General features: G+C 37.1%; 1 protein-coding gene across 2 annotated transcripts in view; it reads left to right on the forward strand.

Annotated features, from left to right (window-relative positions):
- Positions 1-17,937, forward strand: part of LOC106664380 (BMP-binding endothelial regulator protein) — a 49,233-nt gene extending 31,296 nt beyond the window's left edge. The window contains exons 4-11 of one of the 2 annotated variants that reach the window (XR_002910721.1): positions 9,202-9,478; positions 12,726-12,911; positions 15,400-15,659; positions 15,721-15,880; positions 15,954-16,141; positions 16,741-17,231; positions 17,289-17,517; positions 17,602-17,937. Coding sequence is in view for 1 of the 2 variants with exons in the window: in XM_014390059.2 (XP_014245545.1) it covers positions 9,202-9,478; positions 12,726-12,911; positions 15,400-15,659; positions 15,721-15,880; positions 15,954-16,141; positions 16,741-17,231; positions 17,289-17,430 (1,704 nt within the window). In the remaining variant the exon portion in view is untranslated. Of the gene's footprint in view, positions 1-9,201; positions 9,479-12,725; positions 12,912-15,399; positions 15,660-15,720; positions 15,881-15,953; positions 16,142-16,740; positions 17,232-17,288 lie in introns of both variants that reach the window. The other variant, XM_014390059.2, reaches the window with a different exon arrangement.
- Positions 17,938-18,225: the final 288 nt, after the last annotated feature.

Raw genomic sequence — 18,225 nt, forward strand, 5'->3', positions numbered from 1 at the left:
CTTAATACAATGAAAAGGCTTAAAAATAAATCGGAAATTCAAAATAGCCTTTACTCTAAGAAAGGTGATGTTGCAAGGGCATTTCCAGGCCGAGTACAAAACTATGAAATCCAAATTAGAAACTGCCAGTTTCTTTCGATCTTTGATTCGTAAATGTGTCTGGAATAAACAAAACTATTCTGATTGAGTTTTATCTCGGGAGACATTTTTTAGGTCAGTAGTTAGATTTTTATCAGTCATCAGGTGACATACCAAGACTGGAGAATCTTCGATGGCTGTGTGGCTTGTGGTTGTGGTCGTCAATTTTTCTTTATGAGCTGTACATATTTTGTAGCTGAGCTTTGTAGCTGTACATGTATGTACTAGCAAAAATGGACCCATTGCGTCAAACCAGCACCTTCCGGCAATGTTGATCAAAAAGGTGTTATTCTCCTGATCTAATTGATTTAATTTAGATGTCGATCAGCCGTCAGGTCATAAGCCAAAGCATAATTGTATGTTGGCTGAAGATAGTGTTCTCATTTGCTTTACTAAACAAAGGAAAGGAATAATAAAATCGACGACGTACTATGAAGCATTAAAAGTTTGCATGCATTAAAATGTAACCAAATACCAGCAGATTCGGGTAATGGAATGATCCTGTTTCATGGTTCGAATTTAGCCAACTTTATTCTTAGAAAAACGTTTGCGATTATATCTGTGATGAAAAAGAGCCTTGTTTCATCTCGTGATTGGACTATTTTTTTCAGTTAGAGGTTCGACCAGCATCCAGGTCACATTCCAAAGAAAAATTTTATGTTGGCTGCGTGGTAGATTGAAGGTAATGTCGTTTTTCTTCACTACCGAGGAGAGAAACAATAAAATCGACAACGCACTACCAAACATTAAAAAATCGACAAAATCAATCAAACTGATTTTTTAAAAACTATCAAATTCGGTTTATTAAAAAAGGTCCTGTTTAAATTAAGGCTATGAACTAAGCAAAAAAGTTTGGCTATGAAATTCTTTTTCAATACTTTTGCTTTCCTGATCTTGTACCCTTCTACACCGGTTTTTTCGCAACTTTGCCAACTTAATTCGAGAAAAAATCTTTCCAGATTAAACTCAGATCAGAATAACACCATTTTGCCAATTATGTATTTCTTTGTTTGACATCCAAAGCTCTAAGATCCAATAGTAGATTGTTGTAATTATAAGTGTGAATTTACTATACGGCATGTAGTATACGGCAATTACCAAGATGTTAAGGATTTGTTGAAAGTGTAAGACATTGACTTTCATTCGTCAATTGATCAAAAAAAAAACTCTCTAAGGAACTATAATTTCGTTGATGAGACGGCAAAAATTGTTGTATCTAGTTGGGAAATGCCACATCATCCACCTAAACGGCGGATGTAGAATGATTATCTACTTATTATAGGCAATGCAGACTTACCTAAACAAGAGCGTTTACATAAAGTTGGTATAACCCCAAATGACCCATCAAGTTACCGACCCATCAGTTTGCTTAGTGCTCTAAGTAAAATTTTTGAAAAAGCCGTAGATCGCCGGATCTGAGAATTCTTAGACAATGAAAGACTACTCATGATTGAGCAGTTTGGCTTTAGGTCTTCTCTTTCAACATAAGCTCAAATATGCAGACTCGTTGATCACATATCTTGGAACTTCAACCTTAAAAAATATATTGGCGCCTTGTCCCTAGACATCAACAAAGCATTAGACACAGTCTGGCACATTGCATTAATATTCAAACGTATCAAGATGGGCTTTCCTCAATACTTAGTCAAGATCATCACTCATACCTCACCCTACGAAAGTTTGTAATATCAATTCAAGGCGTAGAATCACGTGTTGGTGCTGGAAACCCACAAGGCTCTGTTCTGGGACCTCTCTGTACCTCATTTATATTAATGATATGCCCAAAACCCCTGGCTTTGAACTGGCCCTGTTCGCGGGTGACACTGCGCTTTACACATCATCATGGAGGGTGAGGGCCATAATGAACCGATTGAGCAGGGCAGCGGACAGGACTATCGAGTACTTTACGAGGTGGAAAATAAGTGTGATGAGGAGTAAGTCTGAAGCCATACTCTTTACGAAAAGACGCCCAACTGTAGAGCTTAAAGTTCTCCTTAATGGAGAAGAAATTAGCTGGTCTCTCTGGACACTCGCTCTACATATCATCATGGAGGGTGAGGGCCATAGAGAACCGACTTAGCAGGGCAGCAAACGTGACCATCGGGTACTTTACGAGGTGAAAAATAAGTGTGAACAGGAGTTAGTCTGAAGCCATACTCCTCACGAAAAGACGCCCAACTGTAGACCTTAAAGTTCACCTTAATGGTAAAGAAATTAATTGGTCTCCCTCAGTAAGGTACCTCGGCGTTCGGCTAGATGCTAAATTAACGTTTACAGCCCATATCAATGAACTAATACAAAAAGGAAAAAACATGTAAAAATACTTTTTCCCCTCTTGTGTCGAGAGTCCCAGTTGAGCGTTTATAACAAGGTTTTTAGTTGACATAAAAAGTCAGTGTCACGAGCGGGATTCGAACCAACGACCTTCGGCTAGATACACCGCTACTCTACCACTTGAGATGGGAAGTTAATGTCCGAGTGGATCGAAGTCATGAGAGCTCAAGTGGTAGAGTAGCGGCGAATCTAGCCGAAGGTCGTGGGTTCGAATCCCGCTCGTGACACTGACTTTTTTATCTCAACTAAAAACCTTAATTAATTGAAAGATATTAATTGGTCAAGTGGACCACGAAAACTAGTGAAGTTTATAACAAGTTGCTCATCTACAAAACCATAGTAAGGCCAGTGTTGACATATTCATGCGCTCGTTGGGGTACTTGTAACACCAATTATAACAATCTGCAAAGAACTCAAAATAAGTTCCTAAGGTTACAGCCCATTAGCAACCAAGATAGATGAACTCCACACAAACTCCGGAGTATGATTTCTGCACGAGTTCATAGAAACCAATTGACAAAAATTTTTTGATAGATGTTCTGGAAACGCCATGAGATTAGTTCAAGATATCGGACAAATACTGCACCCAGAGCCAAAGACAAAACCCTATGGGACCTCAATGTGAGGCTTAAATATATTAACGCCTAACTTAGCTATATAATTTATTTATTTATTTTATTTGTTTGTATATTATTTATTTATTCATGTATTAAAGGTATTGTGGTCCTGGGGTCACTGTGCATACAATTTTATTTGTTTCTTAAAAGAAAATCAAAGAAAAAATACAAAAAACATAAAGTTGGATTTCATTGCAGGCTTTTTTTCTTATCAAAAACTGAAAATTATGAGCTGAACGAATATCACACAAATTCTCTGTTGAAGCTGGCCTAATGTCAAAACTCTTTTGACAGATCAAAGCAGTGAGACTAAGAGCACCTGGATGATCGGTAATGTCCAAACTAAAAAAAAAGTTTGGATAGGTGGTGGTATAATAAAATTGATTTTCGTCTTTATTATTACAAAGAATTGTGTTTAACATCGTCATTCTAACTACGTTCTGTCTTCAGAAACGACTTTTTTTGTGTACTTTCGCAAATTTTAAGTCGTCACAAACTGATTTTGAAATTGTTTCCCCTCGCCTCGAACGATTGAAACTCGGGGCCGAGTATATAAATTGTACCACAAAGAGATTTCAATTAGCGGTACGGCAGAGTTTTAAATCAGCCTCGGGCGGTGTGATTCATCAACCTGATGATGTGACCTTGCTCTAAACCTCGTTAAAATACTGTTGTCTTGCTTTATCTCAAGGTAAGAACGGAAAACGTAGAGGTGAGGAGACAGACGAGAAAGTCCGTTCGAAAGTTCAATTAAAGAGAATCCGGTGTTCTCTACTTTTTTCCTCCCTGTGTTATGCGGATTTTAAACCCTGTGAATACACGGCTTGATGCAAATTAACCTATTCATATTAGCGTTTTTATGATTAAACACCTTTATCGTTCCATTGTCGACATATGTTGACATGTTCTACTCTAATTTGTAGAGGGTTTTTCATTTAAAATTTAAATAAAAACCTTTTAAGTAATTTACAATTTTTTTTCAAAATGTGGCTTTTCGCCTTTGTTTTGCATGTATTTTAAATTTGTTATGCAGGGTCTCATGCTATTCGCGTCACAAAATTTGCCAGTGAATTTCACACTTCCAGGGTAACCAAAAGGTTTAACCATGGTCAGATTCTCAACTCAACTTCGCAGATATTCAACATTTTATGGGGTTTTTTTCCAACTGTCACGGTTTTTGTCATCACAAGTAAAAAAACAGAGAATTCGTCTAATCCGGATCTCAAAAGTTCAACGATATTAAACTCTGCTTTCCTGAACCATGAATCTCACAAACTTCACGAAAAAATTATTACCGAACGAATGACATAAATTACAGAATGATTTAGCCAAATCGAGCTTTCTCAGTAAGACTAAATGTTAAAGTTGACTGTAAAAAATCTATGCATCATTGTGCTTCTTGATTTTCAGAATTGTGAAGAAATCGTATTTTTTATAAGGTTATACAATTTACATTTTTGATGTGTTAAATTGTGATAAGAATGATACAAATAATGAAGTGGAATTTCACACTTCCAGAGTTGCCAAAAGTTCGTATGAACCATGGTCAGATTCTCAACTCTCGCAGATATTCAACATTGGGTTTTTTTTTCCAACTATCACGGTTTTTGTCCTAAATCTACTCGTAGTTATTGAATTATCCAGTTTTGTGGAAATCCAAAAAACAGCATCTAAAAGGACATTGAATGTCCTTTAAGAAGACACCATTCTAGAATTTTCAATTTGATTTTTGGTAAACAAAAAATCGAACACTATGTCTTTCAAAAACTTTGATTTATGAGGAAAACCGCAGATAGATAAAAAAAAATAAAAACATAAAATGTTGAATAACTGCGAAATGGTTGAGAATCGGACCATGGTTAATAAGAACTTCTTGTTCTGGATGCCTGAAATTCACTGGCAAAGTTTGTGACGCGAATAGCCTGACACATGTATATCAGACAATTAGTTTTGCTATCTAGGATGAGAAAATAATCTGCACAATCGCACTTAATGTGATTACATATAAAAATTTACAAAATTGAAAAGTGTTTCTACTAAAGTACTAAAAAAATGTTTTTGAAAAAACAATCGGGATTCATTTTACGCACTCTTTGTGGACCTCAATTTATAATTTATTATAACAATAAAAAATTAGACATTTTTAACTAGATTCTCCTGGAGCAATATTCTGCTCCCCGATGTCCGGTATTTCTCTTAAAAATTCGTTCGTTTGAAAGTTTAATTTCTCTTTTCTCAAATTATATCAACAATGTATAAACTTTATGTCTTGGCTCCATCCTATATATGATGCTTCCAACAACAGCCTTAAGCCTAGGGGACTTCTGGTTCTTCCTAACCAAGCTACGTCCTATATCTAATGGCATCTTGAAGCTCATTAGTGCAAAACATAGAAGGTGTAACTGAATGCTCTCAAATTTAGTTCAACAACCTAGTTTTTTAACACATCGTACAAACCATTTTTAATTCCCGTTTTAATCCTCGCCGACTGAAGAGACAATGACCGCGAGATCTCCTAGGTTGTGATGATGGAGTAATACCAATGGTTATTTTATCCATCTTGTTTTTAATTATTATATATTGCATCCATTGTATTTAGTGGTCTATTGAGCAAATTATTTCTTTCAATTAGTTGATCTTTTTATATAAGGTTTTGGTTGAAATGAAAAAGGTAGTGCCTCGGGATTCGAATCCACGACCTTCCGCTAAATACGCCGCTGCTCTAACCACTTGAGCTATCGTGACTTGGATCCATTCGGACACCAACTCCCCATCTCAACCTACAACCTTTCGAATTCGAATATTTTTGAAAAATGGAGGGCAAAAAGGAGGGAAAATTCGAAAGGTTGTAGGTAGAGATTGGGAGTTGGTGTCCGAGAGGATAGAGTCACAATAGCTCAAGTGGTTAGAGCAGCGGCGTATCCAAAGGTCATGGGTTCGAATCCCGTTCGTGGCACTAGCTTTTTCATTTCAACCAAAACCTTACACAAAAACATTAATTAATTTATACATTACCTTGCCCAATGTTACATCCTACTTACTTGAAAGTAGTTGTAATGTACTACAAATTAAAAAAAAAGTTTTAATTATGGTAATAAAGGTTCAATTTTCACGTTTTCAATTCGATGAATTGAACAGAAAGACTTATGGCATAATTATCACAAAAATTTATACATAATAAAGTTCCACCTACAAATAATGTAATATTTTGTTCAACTCGATAAAGTTTTCAAAAAAAAACAACAATGGACCTTAGTGTTTGAAATCAATTAAATTTTTGAATAATTTTTAAAAAAGCAATTGAAATAATCAACAGAATTGTCCGTGCCGGTTTTTTGAATTTGTCTGAATTAGATGCGAGTTACAAGAGGAACCAGCATCTACAGATAGCAAGATTACAGCCTAAAATGATTAAGAGCATATGTTATGAATGGATTACCTTGACATTTTTATCGGCGGATTATCTCTTTCTAATAAGAAATGCCTACAACTACTTTCTCGATCTCATTATAGACTCCGTAGTACGTAAAACACTGTTGGTTTCTTATTTTGCACTTGTCCGAGTAGATTTTCGTTTTCGAGAAAAAAAAAGTATTACGAACATAAATATTTATTGCTACTAATGAAAATATAATTTTTTTACAAAGCATGTATTACAAAAGATGTGTAAAAGCGATGTTCTTTAAATTCCTTAAGAGATCAGAAAAAGTTTTTTTTTAACCGAACAATCTCACAAAACCCGTCTAGAAATTTGAATTTGAGTTTTGTCAAATTTCTATTATTTCGGTTACAAAAATCGATTTTCCACGCTTGAAATGATAATGAAATCTGTCCAAAGATATCATTATCGTTCGAAAGATATCGCTATAAATAAAAACAGATTGGTTTTACAACATATTATCCTGCATCACAAATCGTTGTTAGACTATTACACCGAGAAGGAGAGATAGATTGTTCTCCTAATCTGATTTGCAGAGGTGACTCAGTATAGGCCATACGTGGCTGGTTCCTAAATTTGACCAAAGCCCTCTAAACTCCCGACGTGACTTTTTGGACTTAAAGCTATTAACAAAAACCATAGATTCACCGACACTACTTCTTAACCTTCTTTCTGTAATCAGACATACACAGAATGCCTCAAATCATAATACTAGACACACTCACTTCGTGAACATCCTTCCTCCTCTTATGAGACCTTCAAATTTCGTTACCACCCAAACAAAAACAAATTTTACCCAAATCCGTAATATACCAGTCAATGACTAGATACCATCCTACGAAAAAACAGGAATTCCTAGAGATTAAGAATGCTCATCCTAGAGCCATTTTTGTTTATACCATTAGAGGACCTGACTATGAGCCGATTGTATCAGCATCAGAGGTAATAGAAGGTACCAACCTTTTCGCTGATCTGTATCTCCATCAACTTTAACGCTGAGCTACTAAGTCTAAAGCTCTGAACTGTCATATGCCTAGAAAGTGACAGATTTGTTATATTATGTTCTGACTATCCGCCTTCCTGGCCTTGGAAGATCCTTTTTCTTCTTTTATCCTGCACACCCCATCGTACATTGAATTATCTCTTTCAACGGAACATGAAAGTTCTTTTTTTCTAGGCACCTGGGCCTCCGATATAATGGGAAATGAATAACCGTTAAAACTGGGTTCAAAATCAAAGAAACACACAGATATCCTATGATTTCGCATTGAAGATCGTTCGTATGGCATAAATGGGTACGAATCTGGTCTAAAATTCCGAGGGAAACAAAACGAAGTCAAAGCTACCGTGCGTGTTGGACGTCTTCTCATATGGCAAACAGCAAAGAAGTATTTTGTCCAAACTTAAGATCGAACATTGTAGAATCACCCAGGGTCATTTGATGCCACAACCCTATATGCAAAGAAGGGGTTAAAACAAAACATATTTTGACAACCTGCAATGTTCCATGAGCGTAAAAATGCCCATTCCCTACCCCCTATCGGGCATGCTGTAAGCAAATAAAAACTAAATTTTACGTTAAATATAAAAAAAGATGAAGAAGTGAAATTACATCAAATTCTTGGTTCAATATGGATTACTACGAGTACATATCTACGAGACTTCTCTTCCTATACGTTCATTCCTATTTAAAATTGTATTTATTAGCGTAAATGTGTAGCCCGTTATAGAATGTGGAGGACCTTTGACGGAATATAGAGCATATCAAATTCACTAGTTTTCGTGGTCCGCTTGACCAATTAATATCTTTCAATTAATTAAGGTTTTTAGTTGAGATAAAAAAGTCAATGTCACGAGCGGGATTCGAACCCACGACCTTCGGCTACATACACCGCTACTCTACCACGTGAGCTATCGTGACTTCGATCCACTCGAACACTAACTTCCCATCTCAACCCCACCATTTGAATTTTCCCTCCTTTTTGCCATTTTTAAAATGTTGTAATCTCTCTAAACTAAAAACCTTAATTATTTGAAAGATATTAATTGGTCAAGCGCAACTCGAAAACTAGTGAATTTGATAAGTTAAAATGAAGTATACCTTACTAAAGCTCTCCGTGGCCATTTCATTTGTCGCCGAGAATCAAATAGATTACACGACATTTGAAAAATGGCAAAAAGGAGGGAAAATTCAATAAGTGGGGTTGAAATGGGAAGTTAGTGTCCGAGTGGATCGAAGTCACGATGGCTCAAGTGGTAGAGCAGCGGCGTATTTAGCCTAAGGTCGTAGGTTCGAATCCCGCTCGTGCCATTGACTTTTTTATCTCAACTAAAAACCTTAATTAATTGAAAGAGCATATCATCGATCTTCACTTAGTTATTTCCTTTTGTGAATAGATGTTTGGGGGGGGGGGGATATCAAGTATTCCATCGCCACCAGTAAACGAAATATATTTAAGAGAAAGCAAGTATTTAAGAAAGAGTGAAAGTTTGGGACAAAACCTGCCTGAGACAGTTTTTGAAATTATTCAATAGTCGATACCGTCTAACTTCAGAAGGACAACACACATGTGTACGTTCTCCGTTGACATAAACAGCTAAAATTTAAGTTAAAAAGAACTTGATAGTCTTGTATTTTTAAATTTTATTTGAAGGAAAATATATCTTTTTCAGAATGGATTTGTGGAGTGCCAGAAAGAACAGTGCCCTAGCCAGGAGGGGTGTCACATGCTCCTCGAGATCCCGAAGAACGGATGTTGCGGCAAGTGCAAAGGGTGCATCTACAAAGGAGTGGAGTACGACAGCGGAGTCGAATGGAGGGATCCGGACAACCCTTGCAAGGTCTTCACCTGCCGTGGAGGTGTAGTAACTGACACGATAGAACAGTGCTTCACCCCTTGCAACGACCCTTTTCCTCCTCTACCTGGGCAGTGCTGTCCGACATGCAGTGGTCAGTAGAATTATTCATTTTCGATAATAAACAAACAAAGATTTAATAGTTAACTTATAAAATAATAAGTTCCACTTATGTCGTACGAAACATATTTACGTCCAAATACTTGTCGGGTGTCGTAGATTTGCTTTAAAGAAAAAAATCTAAAATTTACTTGAGTCTTTGTTGAAAGAGAAACAAAACGGGTAAAATTCGGTAATTATGTTTTATTGTTAAATTTAATTTTTTTGGTAAATTTTATTGTTTATTTTGATGGGGAGTCAGTTGAGAGAAATCCCGAGGGGAACAATTTTATTGTTGTCCTGGTTGGTTAGGGGGTAAGAAAGAAGGTCGTAACAAGCTTTACAAATAAAACGATTTTTATAAGCTTCCAAGATTTTTCCGAATCGCCTTTATTTTCCAAAGCCTTTACAAACTTTGAATTTATAAAGATCTTATTAAAAATCATCTTCTTACATTGGAAAAATATAATTGTCTTATTGACTTATTAGTAAAATCATAAATAAAATTCTTTTTTTACTTTTATAAAACCACTAATTATTTTGTAAAAAAAAATTTTGGTTCAATCTAATAATATCAATAAGGCTGTCACCTGTAAGAATTCGTATGCGTGGTAGGTTGAGTTATTGCTTGGAATTGATATGTGGTCCCTGGATTAATTGCTGCTTCATATTCATTAGAATTGTTCTGCTCCTCTCAGTTGTATTGTATGCTAAGTGAATGGCAAAGTACTACCGGCGCTATGTCTGCAAAAGGAACAAATCTTTGGACTTTGTTAACTGGGGTGCGGATCTTTTGTTAACTTGTTAGTATAAAATATTATGACGTGTAGAGAAAAATGTTGATCTATCAATATACTTGATATCAAAGCATTAGTAAAATTCAAAGAAACTTGAAGAGTTCGCCTAAAAAAAAAGTCCGAAAAACAAACGATTCCATTAGACCAAAAATAAAATCGCAACAGAGGAGACACAGGTTTAGATAAATTTTGTAAGTGTATCTGTGCACAAAGTAGATACAAAAAGCTATAAATTTACAGAAAATAGTTCACTCTTTTTGGTGTGTATATTTAACTTTTTCTACCAGAATGAGAAGTCTATAGGGTTTATCGCAACTACTTGTTTTTAGAATATGTATAGTTATTTTTTAGTCATCTATCATTAACCAACCATTATCAAGTTGCTCATAGGACTGAGAATGCCGTCTCCATTTTTGCTAATAACAACAACCTAAAGAGAAACATCGAATAGCTGCAATATATAATATGTCTACGGACGTCATGACTCCTCAAAAAAAGCCAAATTGTTCCGGCACAATAAGAGTCCAGACAACTGTCTATTAGGTTCAAGGACGGTTCAAAATACAAACACAAGTTTGAGTCTTATAATGTCAAATTTTCTTGATAAATTGATAACTTGAGATTTGTGCCAGGACACATTTGTACAAGGCCGGGCGTACAAAGCAAGAAGCACAGGCATCACCAAAGCTTGAGACAAGGTGAGTGCTCTGGGAATCATATACTAAGAAAATTGTTTGTCTCGGTCCCAGGACAAACAGGGCAAAAAGGAGAGACAACACGCAGGAAAAGTCTGATAAATTCTCAGTGAAGGTTCCTCAGCAATACCATCAGAAATTGTCATAACCTATGATCAAGCTGCCAAGAGAAACATAGAGAGAATTTAGCATGCCTGAAACCTCCATTTCTCATAGGTTTGACATCACAAAGTAATGCCAAATTGTTCCGGCTCAAGAAAACATACAAGAATGTCCAGCCTAGTCACCGGTGACTCTGATACAAGAACAATTCAAAAACCAAACTTTTGAGGGTTACAAAATCATTGTTTTACATTAGCCATGAGACTGGATTTGTCCGCTGGGAGTCATACAAATGGAAAATTATCTGTCCTAATCCAAGGAGAGAAAGCAGGCAGGTAAAGAGGCTTACTAACTAGGCAGTAAAGATTCTTCACCAATAGTTACCTTGAACCAAGACGTCTCGCCTAAGCTTACAATGTTATAACCTGCAACAAAATTGGAGAGAACATCGGATCTAAGGAAAAGGAGGAAACCGCAGCTAAAGAAAAGCTCAACTCAGGAAACTTAACTGAGGAGGCAATGAAAGATGATAAAAAGCCATACAAAATGAACATAAACCATATGGGGTAGAGCACAATAGCCCTACCTAATAAACGTAGTGCAAATGACACTTTAGCTATGTGAGTAAAAAATCTAACCTAATCTGGAAGAGTAAAACTCCATGTGACAGTTTTTTATTGTAGTTTCGTCGTTTACGATCGTTTTGATTTGCAGACACCCCTCGACTTTCTGCAGTGCCAGTCTGTGAAAAATATTGCGAAATATAGAAACGCGTCTGACAGACCCAAACAGCGAGGATAAGCAGACGTAATGGTCGGAAATGACCCAACTACATATCATCACCCTAAGACCCCCAAGGGAAATGCCACAGTTTTGACTGTACTAATGTATGTCCACACATCCCCCAACATACAAAATTTTTGCATGTACCTTGTCAAAATTCAGCTTGTACAGTCACAATCGAATGCATTGTATCGTGAAGACACTACCAGTCTCTATTGCTCTTCATGGGTTTCTGAACCCTGATATGCCCCCGGGTTGACGTGTAAATACAAAGGTTCACGCGGTGTTAACGATGTTTTTGTACGAGTTTTGACAGCAGGTTGGTAGTCGGTTGATGAGTATAAGATAGGTGATAACCAAACACTGCGATAAGGTATGTAAAAATTATTTTTCGGATGCTATTCGAATATTGAAAATGAAAGAATTATAAGGAAGACAATTTGACTAACTTGGAAAGATGGTCAGCTATAGGACCTGGGCTGATTTATTGAACAGGGAACTAGACATATAGGCGACATATCCCTTGAACGGATCTTGCGGGTCACGATTCAAGAATGGTATAGCGGCGAAGAGAAAGGATCAATTAGAAGTAGGCCTACCTCTCATCCCATTGTCTCGAGAGAGCTTTTTCATCAATCTCAAAGGAGGGAGGATAATGGAAACCCTGACAGGAGCATTAGGCCTTCCTCTCTTCCCTCCCCCGGTCTCTCGTCCTTTTTCATTTTTGCCCCGTCCGTTCTTCGACGGCGCGATTCGTCTCTCTCGCCCCCTCGATAAAAAGCCATCCGTCCATTCATTAATTACACCCGGAATCTATTTGCCGTGGCTTTTTCTCACGGGGCTCTGATGTCTGTTGTGCCTCCAGGTTGCCGTGTGAACGGGCAGACCGTCGTACCAGGGAGGACGGTGAGAAGCATGGAAGACCCCTGTCTCAAGTGCCACTGCTCCAACGGAAAGGTGTCCTGCGCCAAGAAAGCTTGCCCGGTCGTCCACTGCTCCCCCAGCTCCGTCCTGCCACCTGGACCAGGAGAATGTTGTCCTTCCTGCCAAGGTATGCATACAAAAGTGTTTTACAATTATTACATATTATGAATGATATCCTAAAGATCACTTCCCGGTTTATTAATATACAAAAAAAAAAATTTAACCATCACCATCTTAAATTTTGCACTTGCTACCTTCTACCAAAAATAGTGCCATCAACCAGTCAGAAACAGTAAGAAGTACAAACAGTAAGAAATAGCAAACAATTTCTTAGACGCAATAAATAAACTAACAAAAAAGACACACAAAAACAGACATTAAACGGACCACAATGGCATACACAAAATAATCTGTTAACAGAATAGGCATAAAAACTACACTAAATATAACAAACGCAAATTGTCTCCTGAGATAAAACATCGTCAAAATTGGCCCACTAGACGAAAACGCCGCGAATGCGGAAAAACAATACACCGTACAGGAAGGAAAATAAAGGACTCAAAGAATTTACCTTAAGATAAGGCTATTTACGGACACTGATGGGAAATGAACAAAAACCTCCACAAATCCTAAAAAATACGGGCAATCTTAAAACACGTGACATACAGAAGGGTCGTACGAAATACACAAATGAACGACTCGCACATAATAGAAACATTATACAAACTAAAAAGAAAATGAACAACCGATAAAGATAACAACAACAATCCTTTTCCTTTTACGGCGAACTTATAAAAGATACATGATTAAACAGAAAAATCACACAGACCAACCACCGAAGGCGGCATGTTTGTCAGATAAGTTTCTTTTTTTTGCCATCTTCAGTAGCGGATTCGTATCGATGATTCCTTCCTGACATCCTGCCAACCGAGGGGGTTGCCTAAGTAAGGGTAATGTGGTCTTAACCGATTAGACCCAACACTGAAGATGGCGAAAAGCAGAAACACGTTTGATGGAACAAAACAGCGAGACTGGACAGACCACGATGGTACGCCTATCATTGCTGTTTAGTTATGTCAGACAGGTTTCGATTTTTCGCCATCTTCAGTTCAAATATCCTACTACCCTACAATATCGTGCAATTAACCATATCCTGTTTACAATCCTACCAACTGAGGGTAACTAAGTAAAGGTAATTTGAGCGTAACCGATCAGATCTAACAGTGAGGATGGCGAAAAGCAGAAACGCGTCTGAAGGAATAAAACAGATCATGATGGTCCTCCTATCATTGCGATACAAACCCGCCTCTGAAGATGGCAAAAAGTAAAACCTTGTTTGCAGAAGAAAACAGCATAGCCTGGGCATGATGGCCCGCCTATCATTGCGGTAATGTTATATCAGGTAATTTCGGTTTTTTGCCATATTCAGAGGTGAGTATGAGTCGATACAAATATCCTGTATACTTTGCAATCAATCATATCCTTCCATTTTATCCCTGCCAACCGAGGGTAACTAAGTAAGTGTATTTGGTAATAACCGATCAGAACCAGTACTGAAGATGGCGAAAAGAAGAAACGCGTCTGACAGAACAAAACAGCGAGACTGGGCATGATGGTCCGGCTCTCGTCGCTGTTTTGATAAGTCAGACATGAACGGTTTTACCTCTTCTTCAGTGTCGGGTTTATGACGAAGCTTCGTCCTGCTTATATCCTTGCCAACCGAAAGTATTAAGGGCAATTTGATCGTAACCGATCACCCAACACTGAAGATGGCGAAAAGTAGAAAAGCATCTGACAGACTGAACCATCGCCGTTTTGTTATCAAACAGTTTTTCACCTTACACAGTGGCGGGTTCGTGTCAATGATTCATCCTGCTTATATCTCTGCCGACCGAGAGTAAATTGGTCAATCTTTTTGGTCTGTCCTATTTTCGCTGGTACAGTCAGTCAGATGCGTTTCGGCATATCGCCATTTTCAGTGTTGAGTCTAACCGGTTAATACCAAATTACAGGTTCGTCAGTACGAAGACCTTAAGTTTACGTCTTCTATATTGTTATACATAAAAATAAGACGTTAAGTTAACTAAAATAATCGCAAAGTCTTTCATATTTGAGCTATTATTGCAAGTTTCAACAATATTTGATAGAACTAATTTAATTTGGATGTCCAACTCAAGTTTGATCAAAGTTCACAGTTAGTAATATATGATTCGTCTTAAAAATATCAACAAAATTTCCTACAAATATTAAATATCTTGATAATTTTGAAAAACGATTTTCGCCATCTTCAGGTTGGGTTTGTGTGTTTTCTATGAAATCAAATTTCTTTAAATTGTCCAAGTCACAAGATGGCGAAATGCCGAAACGTAGCTTAGAGACCAACACGGTAAGTATAGGCGAACCAGGATAATCGGCATGATCAAATTATATGTTCATTATATATTTTTTCCCCTTACGATCGCAGGAGAATACTTCACGATTTTGATCATTTCCTGCACGAAAACTTCGTCCTGAACCTTTTTCCTTTCCGAATTAAAGCACATAACAGCATTTTCTACCATTAATTTAACTTTTTCACAAGCGTTGTTTTTCAATTTGGAATTGTTACATTTTAGGCTCTAGGAAGCTTATGTTGCCACCCCAAGGAAAATGCATACTCGGAACTGGACTTCACGAAGCCGGACGGAGTTTCATGCCTGACCACTGCACCATTTGCGAATGTGTAAATGGTACGAGTGTTTGCTCTAGGCCTTCTTGTCCAGTGCTCGATTGTCCATTGGAGAAGCAAGAGCTGAAGCCGAACTCTTGTTGCCCTCACTGCTCGCCCAAATCCGAGCTCTCGAATACTTGCAAAGTTGGCGATTTGACTTATGAAGTAAGTCGTTTTTGATTTTTGCAATTTTTATTTATTTTTATATCATTACTTATTGTTATAGGATGGAGAAACATGGCAGGTAGATCTTTGCAAGTCGTGCGTATGCAAAGAAGGTAGTGTCAGATGTGCCGCAGAAATGTGCCCTCAGCAAAACAAGGCTTGCCCTCCAAACCAAAACCTCGTTCACCTGGAAGGCCAATGCTGTCCAAAATGTGTTGAAAGTAAGGAAAGAATCAAGGAAAAATTAATGTAAGATCAAGTTTCAATTTTATACTGATAAAACTGTTTTTATAGGTGATGGAGTATGCACTGTTTTTGGTGATCCTCATTATAAAACTTTCGATGGAAAATTCTATAGTTTTCAAGGATCGTGCAAATACCTTTTAGCAGCTGATCGGGTTAACAATACTTTCTCAATCCGTGTCACTAATGATGCAAGGAATACAAAAACCTCTTCATGGACCAAGACTGTTTCCATAAAAGTAAATCAGTTTTATTTTATTAATTCACTACTTTCGTGGTCCACTTGACTAATTAAAACATGACAATTAATTAAGGTTTTTAGTTGAGATGAAAAAAAGTTAATGGCACAAGAGGGATTCGAACCCACGACCTTCGGCTAGATACGCCGCTGCTCTACCACCTGAGCCTTCGTGACCTCAGGAGGTAGGGCAGCGGCGTATCTAGCCAAAGGTCATGGGTTCGAATCCCTCTCATGCCATTAACTTTTTTTCATCTCAACTAAAAACCTTAATTAATTGTCATTTATTTTATTGATAATTATCTAAACTGTAAAAACTTAATCCTTCTTTCTTTTTATTTGTGTGTCTTAAATGTTAAAGTGGGGGAGTCAGTGTCACAATGGTTAAGGTGTTTGTGTCCAGGTTTCGAATTCAGGGCCAATGGATTTTTGAAAAAAAAAACTGGCACCAAGGGGTTGATATGACTAATACCCTAAAAAAAATGGTCTATTGTGTTATTTAAATTTCTACTTACAAATAAAAAGAAAAATGGTCTATTTGACTGCTTTACTTCAGAATGTAACCAATTGTTGAATACTTAAATAAATAATTTTTTTCAGGTTGATGGGATTAAAATAAATTTAGGAGAAAAAAGAAGAGTGAAGATCAATGGGAAAAGAGTTTTTATTTCAAAGTATGGAACGACTAGAAATGGCATTCACCTTTCTGAGGCTGACGACAGTGTTCTAGTAGAAACACAACAAACGGGACTGAAAGTACTCTGGGACGGCAATTCTTTCCTCGAGGTGTCAGTGCCTGCAAAGTATAAAGGAAAACTCGAAGGACTATGCGGTAACTTCAACAGCAAGCCCGGTGACGATATGACATCGAGATGGGGAGAACCGATCGTCGACCCTGATAAATTCGGCAACTCTTGGAGAGTCGGAGGACGAAGGGCCTGTTCACGAGGAACCACACTAGTACCAAAGCAGCAAGGCTGTTTTTCCAAAACGGGCTACCAAAGGCGACAGAAGGAAAGGCTTTGTAAAATTTTAAGGAGTCGGGTCTTTGCCCCTTGCCATAAATACCTCAACTATGTTATGTACTACAAGTGAGTATTTCACATGCTTTCAATTTTTAGTGTTTTTTTAAACTCTTGTGTTTTTAGATCCTGTTTAGTAGATATGTGCGAGTGCCCTAGCAACATGTGCTACTGTGAATCTTTTACCGCTTATGCACATGAATGTGCGAGGCTGGGAGCAACCCTCCATGATTGGAAGAAAGAGACTAGTTGTCAAGCAAGGCACTGACAAACGGTCACCAGGTCTAAACCAACCAAAAAACCCATTCGCCCCATTGGGGAAGGAAACCTAGTCAGCCCAATCACTAGTACCAATGTCGGTATTACCAGTTCGTCCATTTCATGGGGAAATCGGCAAAGTTTCTTCAAGATGAAGGCTACATGCTGGCTCTTGTTTCAGATGTACCAGCGCTCGAGTTCAAATAGTGATGGGCCATTTTATTTGCTTCTATTTTATTCTCTTTTAAATTATGAAGGCTACATCAGTGTAGGCCTGGCTTGGAGCAGTTAATCAAAGAGAAACTAAGCTCCCAGAAAGTGCTTCACAGCAAAAAAATATATTTAAAAAAAAATAGTGTCCGTTTGTAAATATAAAGATGCTTTTGCGGTTGCTGTATTTTAAGTGGACACATACAATTTTTATAAAAGTGTAAACTCTATTTTTATAATCATGATATAGGTACACACGAATTATGTTAGTGTTAAATGAAAATCTGAAATAATATAAAACAAAATTAAAAAAAAAAAAAAAAAAAAACAATACCAAAGACTTGAATTTTCCTCTCTATCTTTATATAAAAATTTACCAACACAAAATACTTCTTGCCCAAATGTGCAATATATTTATGATGTTATTTTTTTTATTTTAACCATGTTTGTGTATTGTTATAACCGAAGCTTAGTTTATTTAAGAGTTATAAAGTGAGGCTCGAATGTTCCAAGAGATCAAATAGTATTTTGTATATATTTCACTATTTATGATATATTATAATGATTAAGAAAAAATAAATTATTGATTTTAGTT

Source organism: Cimex lectularius, unplaced genomic scaffold (genome assembly GCF_000648675.2).
Source record: "Cimex lectularius strain Harlan isolate CLEC.00 unplaced genomic scaffold, Clec_2.1 scaffold98, whole genome shotgun sequence".
NCBI classification, from domain to species: Eukaryota; Metazoa; Arthropoda; class Insecta; order Hemiptera; family Cimicidae; genus Cimex; species Cimex lectularius.